Below are 12,142 nucleotides of genomic sequence, written 5' to 3'. Positions count from 1 at the left end.
AATGAGTGTTAGGAACAGAGGAAAATAGTAAGTTGAATTATAGATACACTGGATGTAAAAACCTTAAGTGTAAGAAGTGCTGAGATATTTGTATCATCGATACTCACAGGTGAGGTGCCGGAAGACTGGAGGTTGGCAAATGTGGTGCCACTGTTTAAGAAGGGCGGTAAAGACAAGCCAGGGAACTATAGACCGGTGAGCCTGACCTCGGTGGTGGGCAGGTTGTTGGAGGGAATCCTGAGGGAGAGGATGTACATGTATTTGGAAAGGCAAGGCATGGCTTTGTGCTTGGGAAATCATGTCTCACAAACTTGATTGAGTTTTTTGAAGAAGTAACAAAGAAGATTGACGAGGGCAGAGCAGTAGATGTGAACTATATGGACTTCAGTAAGGCGTTCGACAAGGTTCCCCATGGGAGACTGATTAGCAAGGTTAGATCTCACAGCATACAGGGAGAACTAGCCATTTGGATACAGAACTGGCTTAAAGGTAGAAGACAGAGGGTGGTGGTGGAGGGTTGTTTTTCAGACTGGAGGCCTGTGACCAGTGGAGTGCCACAAGGATCGGTGCCCTTGAAAGTGGAGTGGCAGGTAGATAGGATAGTGAAGAAGGCGTTTGGTATGCTTTCCTTTCTTGATGAGAGTACTGAGTACAGGATTTGGGAGGTCATGTTGCGGCTGTACAGGACATTGGTTAGGCCACTCTTGGAATATTGCGTGCAATTCTGGTCTCCTTCCTATCGGAAAGATGTTGTGAAACTTGAAAGGGTTCAGAAAAGATTTACAAGGATGTTGTCAGGGTTGGAGGATCTGAGCTACAGGGAGAGGCTGAACAGGCTGGGGCTGTTTTCCCTGGACCGTCGGAAGCTGAGAGGTGACCTTATAGAGGTTTAAAAAATTATGAGGGGCATAGATATGATAAATAGGCAAAGTCTTTTTCCTGGGGTTGGGAGTCCAGAACTAGAGGGCATAGGTTTAGGGTGAGAGGGGAAAGATATAAAAGAGACCTGAGAGGCAACTTTTTCACGCAGAGGGTGGTACATGTATGGAATGAGCTCCCAGAGGAATTGGTGGAGGCTGGTACAATTGCAACATTTAAAAGGCATTTGGATAGGTATATGAATAGGAAGGGTTTGGAAGGATATGGGCTGGGTGCTGGCAGGTGGGACTAGATTGGGTTGGGATATCTGGTCAGCATGGACGGGTTGGACCCAAGGGTCTGTTTCCATGCTATACATCTCTGTGACTCTATGACTCTAAGTGCTGTTTTTCCATGATTTGGGAAGTTGTTAGGTGTTAAATAAGGTAGAAATGCAAGGAGAGAATTGGTAATGGAAGATGCACTCAATTCATTGTAGAATATTTATTGAATGAAATTCTGGAGTTCTAGATAATTCCAAATGGTTTGAAAATTTGTAATAAGTTGTAATTTTGGCAAAAGTTCAAAATATTTCTGAAATAAAAATCAGCTCAGGTGTGATCTTATTGGATGGTGGAGCAAGGTTGAAGGACTGAGCGGCCTACTCTTCTGTTCCTTGTTTGTGTGTTTCTAGTACTTCCTCAACTTACTGGTTTGTGGTTCCTGGCTTGATCGTAACGCCCTTATATTTATGAACTATTAATTGTTATGAGGCTCCTTCATCATTAATGTTTAAAGAATTTTGGTCATTTGGAGTGCTGAACAGTACCTTCTTTTTGAACAGGTCATGGAAAGGGTGCTGGGACACTTTCCTTTTTTTTTCAGAACCATTTATTAAAATCTCATGGTTTAGGCTAACTAAATAGCCAAGTCTATGGAACCACTGGATTCATTGGAAATCACATGTCTGTGTTTATAGCTATCGTGAGCTGTGGTGATTGTTATATTGCTGAGGATTCAAATGTGCTACAGCGTGCTGTGAAAAGGGGACAAAGAGAGTGAAGCTACTTAGCTTATCCTTTGCTTTTCTGATGAAGCATCTAGTGTGAGACTGAAAAAAAATGCAACCATTCTCATGGAAACTAAAAACTGATTCCTTGACAATTTTTGAATGAACTATCAACTAGTGATGATTGTCTCTGTCTCTATTTTGTAATACCATATGTGTGCTAAAACTCTGACTAAAAGCCCATCTTATCTTTTCCATCAGACACGAACCATAATTGGCCAAAATGATTTTTTAAAGTCAATATTAATCTCTGCTGAGAAAGTTCTTCTTTGTCTTTCTTTTAATTGGGGTCTGTGTGTGTGTGTGGACTCAATGGGGTTATTTAGAGGGGCAAGTATTTTTACTTTCATATTTCAAATTCTTATTCAACAAAGATGTGAAGCTGATTAAGTCTTGTTTTCACAATAAAACAGCACTTGTTTGTCAAAGAAACCTAGTTGGTGGATCTTTTTGTCATACACCTAATGCAGCTGAAGTCAAAAATAGCCATTTCAGTCACTGGGTAAAGCATTTATATTGTTAGCCATGAAGTAGTGAGTCTAGAAGAAACTATACACTCTTCCAACCTCAGTTGTAACACAATGCAGATTACTGTACCTAAGAAATACAGGACTGTTTTTATAATTCTCTGTTACAACAGTGTGCTAAATAAAGGAATTTGTAGAATATTTAAAACCATAAAAAATACGAAAAGGAGTAGGCAATTTGGCTTCTCGAGCCTGCTCTACAATTCAGTAGGATCGTGGCTGATCCAACATTCCCCACACTCATTTTCTTGTGTTTTCCCAGTATCCCTCAATTTCTCCTATTGATCAAGATTCTATCTATCTCAGCCCTAAATATACACAATATATTTACACACAGCTCTCTGTGGCAATGAGGTTCAAAGATTCACAACCATCAGAGTAGAAACTCCCCCCTTATCTCAGTCTTAAACTGACACCTCTTTACTCAGACAATTGTAATGCAAGCTGCGTGGATGGATTTTTATAAGGAGTTATTATCACTTCTAAGGGGTATAAAAGCTGCAAGATGTAACCTTGTTTTGGAAGCAATGGATTCTGATCAATCTGCTGAAATCTTTCCTTATAATGTTGTGTTATTTTTCACTGTTGGAGGCATTTGGGCTTGCTGTGTTTGACAGTATTGTATTGACATGAGTAAATTAAATTTCATATCCTAGAGACCATTTAACTATTGTATCGAACTTTGTTTTAATTTTGTATTTCATTCTTTAGCTACTTGACAGAATGCCTTATGCTAAAAGACAACAATGAATGCCTGTCAAAACTGTTTGAAGTAATCAGGCGTAAGTAATCTTGCATAGTTTCTATGGTAACTTGATTTTATATTACCTGAAATAGTTATTAGTGAATTGAGATTAATTAGTTGTGTAATTTGACAGTTTTTGCTTAGTGGAAACAAGTCTTGTGGAGAAACTTTAAAAGTTCAGTTATAGTATTTGGAATATGATCCTCCCAACAGTTATAGAATGAGAGTTCTAAAGCACAATGAGCCATAAAGTCTGCCTAATCCTAATTTCTATTTTGCTTTGCTTTACTTAGATTTTAAGAAATTATTTTCAGTTTTCATAGAATGTCTGCACAATGCTACTACAACAATTTACAGTAGAGAATTCCAAATCTTTAACACCCTTTGAGTAAATATTTTGTTTCAACCTTTGTTCTTTTTTTCAACTACTATATCTTTGTTTTCTAGTATTATTGTCTAACTGACTATCACTAGTTACTCGATCCCAATTTCATAATGTTTTAAACTTTTAACTTTTATCATCTCCAGTGAAATCAGTCATAGTTTTTCAAGTCAAACTTTAGAACTATAACTTTTTATCTCTGGTTTGTTTGTCAATCTACCCAGCACCTATTAAATTCTTTTATATCTTTCCTATCTCAGATTACAAGCAATGGAATCAGAAGGTTGCCATGAAATTTATGGTATATATGGCAGCTCTTTGAAAGAGCTATCCAATAAGTCCTACTCTCTGCTCTTTCCTTATACTCCAACAATTGTGTATAAAGAAAAATATTTCACAATGAAGATGGTTGTTAGTTGGTGAAAGCATTAAAAAAAATTTCGCACGTGGATTTTTGAAAGATGTTCTATCAAAGAATCCCATAGCACAGGAATAGGCCCTTTGGCACACGATGCTAGAATCATAGAATCTCTACATTGTGGAAACAGGCCCTTCAGCCCAACAAGTCCACACTGACCCTCTGAAGACTATCTAACCCAAACCTATTCCCATACCCTATTCTTCTACATTTACCCCAACTAATGTACCAAACCTCCACATCCCTGTGCATGGCCAGTTCACCTAACCTGGACAACTTTGGATTGTGGGAGGAAACCCATGCAGACATGTGGAGAATATGCGAACTCCACATACAGTCGCCTGAGGCTGGAATCGAACCCAGGCCCCTGGCACTGTGAGGCAGCAGTGCTAACCACTGAGTCACTGTGCCGTCCCACTGGGCCAGCATGCTGTTTGATTTGGAGTATGTTATGTCGAACATAACTCCAAATCAAACTAATCCCTTCTGCCTGCCCTTGGTCCATATCTCTATATTCCTTGCATATTCATATGTTTATTGAAAAGTCCCTTAAACACTCCTATCATATCTACTTCAACAGCCACTTCTCACAGCATGTTCCAGAATCCTACCACTTGCTGTCTTTAAAAAGAAAGACTTTCCCTTCACATCTCCTTTGAACTTACCCTTCTCTCCTTAAAGGCATGCTCCCTGGGTTTACACATTTCAACTCTGGGGGAAAAAGATACTGACCGCCAGCTCAATCTGAGTTTTTCTAGCCTCTCCTTATAGCTCACGCCCTCTAATCCAGGCAGCATCCTGGTAAACCTCTTCTGCACCCTCCCCAAAGCCTCCACATACTTCTTGTAATGTGGCGACCAGAATTGAGTACAGTACTCTTAAGTGGAGCCTCATCAAAGTCTTATCACACTATAACCTGATGTCCTGATTCTTGTACTCAGTTCCCTGACCAATAATGGCAAGCTTCCCATATGCCTCCATTTATTACTTTCGTGGCCACGTGCAGGAAGCTATGGACTTGAACCCCAAGATCCCTCTGTACCTCAGTGCTGCTCAGGGCCCTGTCATCATCTGCATACTTTTCCTTAATATTTGATCTCCCAAAGTGCAGCACCTCACACTTAGCCGGATTAAACTCCACCTGCCATTTTTTCGCTCATATCTGCAACTCGTCTATATTCCACTATAAGCTTTGACAACCTTCTATGCTATCCATAACTCCACCGATTTTTATATCATCTGCAAATTTACTAACTCTCACATTTACATTTTCATCTAAATCATTTATTTATATAACAAACAGCAAAGGTCCCAGTACGGATCCCTACGAAACACCACAATCATCGAACTCCAGCCTGTAATACACCCTTCCATCGCTACCGTCTGCCCTGTATGGGCAAGTCAATTTTGAATCTACGCAGCCAATTCACCATAGATCCCATAAATCTTCTGGATGAGCCTGCCATGATGGACTTTGTCGAAAACCTTACTAAATCCATGTAAACATCTTCTGCTTTACCCTCATCGATCACCTTATTCACCTCCTCTCAAAATTCAATCAAGTTAGTAAGACATGACCTGTCCTGCACAAAACCATGCTGACAGTCCCTAATTAGGCTATGCTTTTCCAAATGTGTATAAATTCAATCCCTAAGAATTGTCTCCAATAGCTCCCCACCACTGATATGAGACTCACTAGTCTATCATTTCCTGGAGTGTTCCTATTTCCCTTGAACAGAGGAACAGATTAGCTACTTGCCAGTTTCTGGGACTCCTCCAGTGGCGAGTGAGGATCAGGGATCTTGGTCAAGGCCCAGCAATCTCTTCTGTAGCCTCTCTCAATAATCTTTCGGGCCCTGAGAACTTACCCATTTAATGCTTTGCAAGAGACCTAGCACCATTAATTTCTTGATCTCAAAATACCCTATCATACCCCACAAACACTTGTTATTCTTCATATCCTTCTCCTGTGTGAATGCTAACATTCAGTACTCATTTAGGATCTTGCCTACAATCTCTGCCTCCAAGTGTAAGTTCTTTCCTTTCGCCTTGAGTGATCCTATTTATCTAGTTCTCCCTAGTTATCATCATTTTAATGACTCGATAGACATTAGAAAATTTGAAGCCTGTGAGATTACTGGGGCATTGACGGCTTGGGCAGGGATAGAATAAGGACAATAATACTGATTTGTTTATAAATAGAAGTGAGGTTTATAGTGACATTCCTCAGAGATTGAGAGAGATTAATGCTCTTTTTAACTATGTATTTATGTCCTGACTTTAGATATAAAGGGCACAATTTTAAGCTTTGTGGATGATATGAAATTCAAAAATATTGCACAGTGAGAAGATATTTAACTGACTTCAAGAGGGCATTCACTGTTGAAATGATCAAATACAGGACTGATGAAGTTTTTTAATGTAGAAGTAATGTGGCTTTGTAAGTGTGGACATTGGATATAAAACCAAGGAAGCCATTCTAAACCTTTACAATTTTTCAGGTAGGCCTCAGATAGTGTTAATATGGCCAGTTCAAACCATTGCACTTTTATAGACAATGCTTATCAGGATGAATTAGGGAAGAAGGTATTTATTTGAGTAGAGAGACTGGAGAAGTTGAATTGTACTTGGAACACAAATGATCAAGGAGAATTTTAATACTTGTGTTCAAAACTGTAATGACCAGAAACCAGGTGAAGTTCCCCAATTTATTAAAATCCTCAGATTATTAATTGTGAGAGATGAACTGGCACTATTTTATTTGCATGGCCCTTTGGATTGGTCTCAACAAGATTGGTTGTAAGGAATTCTCTCCCATGTAGATGCATTTCTCCCAGGCCAAGTTAATTTCTGGTTTAAAAGGAACCAATTTTATCAAGCTTGCTTGAATCAATGAAAGAGAGCATAAAATGGGAAAAAAAGAAATAACGTGCATGCACATAGACACATGAAAAATGAGTCCAAAAGAAGCTAAATTAGAAGGTCAGTTGCTAGGTTGTTCAAGAACAGCAGATAGTGGAATGTTGATAGTTGAGCAGTTGTTTTCAAAATTTTTCACTTGTTTGCTGAAATTTTGTCCCAATTCCATTTTAACCAACCTTCTAGTTGGCTTTCAGGACTGAGTGAGAGAGTTCTTTACCTGCCACATGGTGACCAGTGGATGACTTTCACAGTACACTTGTGTTTGAGTGCATGCGAATACACATGAGTACTTCATCTTATCACATGCAGAGCAGGATTGAAACACTATCCATGTATACTCTTGAAAGGGGAAACCACATGCCTCACCCAGATGGCCACTGGATTTATATTTGTTGTCCTCTTTTGATTGTAGCTCCTCTTCTTAAAAAATACATTTTGTAATTAAAAGTCCAGTATGTCCATAGGTTGTCCAGGGTTATGATCTGTGGTCATGACAAAATTGTGAGGGATTTTAATAGAAAAAAATAAGGAGAAGCCTTTTTTTATCATAGCAGAAGAATGACAATTAACTGAGGGATACAAATGTTGCATAGTAAGCACTGGAGAGGAGATGACAGTTTAAATGCCACATATTAATGCAGTCTGGAATTCACTAGTTTTTGGAAAAACACTGCATCCCTTTTCAAGTAAATATACAAATAGTGCTATGGGAAGAAAGTAAAGGAGTGAAACTAAGAAAAGCTGGGAGAGGCATGAAGGACCAAAAGCCTCCTTTTGCATTGTGTTATTGTAATTCCAGTTTTGTTCTTTGCCCATTGTTTCAGGCAGTGGATTCCCAACAATCGTAATGCTAATTGCAGCCAAGCTAATATGAGTGCTTTTATTAAGTCCATGCATTTGTAATCTGTGCCAGTAATCTATTTGCCTTTCCTATGCGATGCATTGGAAGGTTGTATTATCTGTAAACCAATGTTATCTTGTTCTATATATATTTCAGACCTAATATGAAGATTATGAATTCATATTTTCTAAATTGCATTGTATCTGCTCAACTTGCAATTCTTTCTACATTCAGCAGTTTTACATAAACCATTTTGGAACACCTTGGCTTTCTGCCCTCTCCCACCCTGCAATATTCATGTCCAAATAATTTATGCATATAGTAAATAAGGGCAACCCAGAACGTACACCTGTGAGAAACACCTTTTGAGGAACTTTTTTTTTGCCTTTTACCTTTTGCTAGTATACATCAACTTGCACTCTATATTCCACGTTCCATTGTCTTTTTTATAAGTCTTTTCATATGGTATACTATATCAAATCCATATAAAACACATGCACATGTTTTCTTAGAAATGTCATTTTTCATCTGGTAATTTAATTCCATTTTTTAAAATGAAGTCCTATAATTTACACTTTAATGATTTTTTTTAAAACTTGAGAAAGACTTCTGATGCCATTATATTGTATGATGATTAATACTGAGCAGGTATAAAGACTCTAGTGAAGAAATATGATCCTCCCAGACCTGAAGAAGTAAACCTGCTGAAGCAGAAACTCGAACACTTACATAGCTTGGATCTTGGCATCATTACAAGTTTGTAAGTATTAACAAGAAAAAAGTAAAATCAGTCAGGTTTCAGTGATTTCATGAAAGTCAGCTAGATTTTAGCTGTGTTGGTTAAGTAAAAGATGGTAGACAAAATTCTAATTGAGCAGTGGAGGAGAGAGAAAGCTAAGTGAGAACCAGGCGGAACATAGAATGTCAGAGGGGAAGTATGAAAGGAAATTAAAATAGCCTGAAAAAAAACTGTTAGTAGAGTGTTATTGTTTATTTTGAGGGTAAATCAATACAAAAGTGGGTAGATTACGCTTCAGTTATGGAGGAAGAATGTAAATATGTTAGAAGAATATCAGAGAGGGTTTAATAGAGTAAGACTTAGAATGGGGTGGTTGTCTTATGAGGAAAGATTGGTCAGGCTAGGCTTATATTGTTAGAAATCTAGAAGAAGAAGAAATGTCTTAATTGGAAAATGTAAGCACCTGACAGGACTTGGCAGGATGAATGTGGAAAGGCTGTTTCATCTTGTAGGAGAATCTGGTGGAGTTACTGAGGAAGAATGTAAATGTGTTGGAAGAATACAGGGGCAGCACTGTAGATCAGTGGTTAGCACTGCTGCCTCAGTGCCAGGGGACCTGGGTTCAAATCCAGCTTCGGGCGACTGTGTCTGCTGTTTGCGCATTCTCGCTGTGCCTACGTGGGTTTTCTCCAGGTGCTCTGATGAAAAATAAGGGTTGTCAGTTTTGAGACATAGGATATTGTTTTTGTCTGAAGATTGACCATCTTTGGAAGTTTTCCTCAAACGGAGGTGGCTGCAGAATCTTTGATATTCTTCATGTAGAGATGGATAGATTATTGATAAGTAAGGTGAAAGATATCAGAAATAGATGGAAATTGAGTCATCAGGACAGTTCACAATATTATTGAATGGTAGAGCAAACTTTAGGGACTAAATGGCCTCCTCCTACTCCTAATTCATATGATCACATATAAAATATGAGAGGAGATGGCAGCTAACATAGAAACCTATCTAAATGTCTTCTATAGACATACAAGTAACAAGAATATTGCCAATTGTTATCACCAAAAAGATGAGTTACATATGGAAGCAGATGACATTGCTGAGGTACTCAATCATAGAATGCCTACAGTGTGGTAACAGGCCCATCAGCCCAATAAGTCCACCCGACCCTTCGAAGAGTAACCCATTCCCCTAACCTATTACTCTACATTTACCCCTGACTAATGCACCTAACCTACACATCCCTGAACCCTATGGGCAATTTAGCATAGCCAATTTACCTAACCTGCACATCTTTGAGTTGTGGAAGAAAACCGGAGCACCTGGAGAAAACCCACGTAGGCACAGCGAGAATGCGCAAACAGCAGACACAGTCGCCCGAAGCTGGATTTGAACCCAGGTCCCCTGGCACTGAGGCAGCAGTGCTAACCACTGATCTACAGTGCTGCCCCTGTGTTCTTCCAACACATTTACATTCTTCCTCAGTAACTCCACCAATATGATGCACAATATTCTCATGTGGTCTTACTAATGCCCAATATAACTGAAGCATAATTTGTAATTTGCATCTCCCTTTATGAAGGAAGAAGATGCTTCTAAAGTCATAGTGAAAGAGGTTGGAATTCATGTACTGAAAGGATTAAAAAATTGATAAAGAAAATCTGCTGTACTTAAAAGTTAATAATTCACCCAGACCAGATGAGATGCATTCAATTGTGGAGGCATTGGCTATAATCCTATAGTCCTCCTTAGATGTAGAATGGTGTCAGAGGACTGGAAATATGCAAAAATTACATGTTTGTTCAAACAAGGGATGTTAAGAATAGCCCAGGAAACAGACCAGGCTGTTTCATCTTGGTAATGAGGAAGTTTTTACAAAGTATAATGCATCACAAAATTAAAAGTTACTAGAGCAACTTTAGATTCATGAAGGGTTAGAAAATACAGAACTGATTTATTAAGGGATCAATTTCATTGCATTTTTTTTTAATAAGTAACAGGATGTTGATTTAAGTTGTGCGCGTTGATCGCAGATTCACGATTCACAGAATTTGATACAAAATGATATCATTCGGCTCATGCCTGCACTGGCTCTGAGCATAAATTTTCAGAATGCATATGATGAAGTGCCTAATAACAGACTTATTGGTGAAGTTGAAGTCCATACAATATAATGGACAGGTAGAGTGACAGTAAATATAAGTTGGTGTTAAATGATTATATTTTAAAGTTTCACATTCACTGGTATTTGAATAGGAGAAAATGAGGACTGCAGATGCTGGAGACCAGAGTTGAAAAATGTGGTGCTGGAAAACACAGCAGGCTAGGTAGCATCTGAGGAGCAGGAGAATCGCCGTTTCGGGCATAAGCCCTTCTTCAGGAATCGGGATGCCTAAAGAAGGGCTTATGCCCGAAACATTGATTCTCCTGCTCCTCGGATGCTGCCTGGCCTGCTGTGTTTTTCTAGCACCACATTTTTCAACACTGGTATTTGAATCCCTACCTTTCTCAACGTATATTAGCAGCCTAGAGGTGGGTGCAGGAGGGATTTGCAGATGTACAAAATTTGAAAGTATTGTGAACTATAAAGTGGGTAATGATAGACTTCAAGAGTGCAGAGGCTAATGGAATGGGTACACATTGGAGCAATTTAGTGCTGAATAATGTAAAATGATGACTCTGCATTTCTTAGAGTGCTTAACGAAAACAAAGATTACATCATGAAGAAAATTAGTGGATGACTAGATAACTAATATATTGTTGCCGAGATTAAACAATTCCAAGCAATCAAAACCAGTTTATTTTCTGCCAGTCATGAGTTTTTGTGTTTCCTTATTTCTGTGAGATTACATTGCTGTTAGAGATTGAATGGGAAATACTTGGTCATGATGCATCAACTGGCATGAGGTGTGGGACACTGTGAACCACCGGGGCTTTTACTTGTCCATCAAATCTGTGTTGTTTGTTATCTGACTCTCAAATTACAATTGAGGCATATAAAATAATAATTGCACTGTTTTGTTCAGACAGTTATATTTACTTTACATTTTGACTACAGCTGGAGGAGATTTTTATACTTGTTTTCCATTTACACATTACAGTGCACAGTCAGTAAGTATTTGTTATCCAACTCTGCTTCTCTGTTGAAAACAGAAAGAAGAGGAAAGGTTATGAGGAAGATGGAACAATTTCCAAAAAACCAAAAATGGAAGAGGTTAGTAAAGTTTATTTATAAAATAAAAGTCAAGTGCAGATGCTGTAAATTGGAAGCAAAAAGCTCAGCAGGTCTGGCATCTGTGGAGAGAAATCAGAGTTAACATTTTGAGTTGAGTGACTCTTCCTCAAAACTGAGTTAACTCTGAAAAGTTAACTTTGATTTCTATCCAAGGTGCTGCTGACCTGCTGTGCTCTTCCAGCAATCTGTTTTGGTTCTTTTATAATATTTGCTCAGTATTTTTACATTAACATAAAAATTGTATCACTAAAGAATGTGCAAAATGATGTGAAATATTGACAGCTTGTTTTCATAGTTTATATGTTTTGTCCATTGTAGTATGCTTTAGATCAAACAGTATCAGTTGCGAGTAGTCAGATTAGGCTGGTCCTTGGGATCATCAAAACTGCTAATCATATTGCAT

General features: G+C 38.5%; 1 protein-coding gene across 3 annotated transcripts in view; it reads left to right on the top strand.

Annotated features, from left to right (window-relative positions):
• ccnh (cyclin H) overlaps positions 1–12,142 on the top strand; it is a 43,616-nt gene that overhangs the window by 29,610 nt on the left and 1,864 nt on the right. For 2 of the 3 annotated variants that reach the window (XM_043708663.1, XM_043708657.1), the window contains exons 7-9: positions 3,166–3,236; positions 8,411–8,522; positions 11,658–11,718. In XM_043708663.1, coding sequence (XP_043564598.1) covers positions 3,166–3,236; positions 8,411–8,522; positions 11,658–11,718 — 244 coding nt within the window. Of the gene's footprint in view, positions 1–3,165; positions 3,237–8,410; positions 8,523–11,605; positions 11,719–12,142 lie in introns of those variants that run through there. The other variant, XM_043708672.1, reaches the window with a different exon arrangement.

This window comes from Chiloscyllium plagiosum, chromosome 2, assembly GCF_004010195.1.
Source record: "Chiloscyllium plagiosum isolate BGI_BamShark_2017 chromosome 2, ASM401019v2, whole genome shotgun sequence".
Taxonomy (NCBI): Eukaryota; Metazoa; Chordata; class Chondrichthyes; order Orectolobiformes; family Hemiscylliidae; genus Chiloscyllium; species Chiloscyllium plagiosum.
Note: the sequence above shows the minus strand (reverse complement) of the source record. Positions and strands in the feature narration are given on the sequence as shown.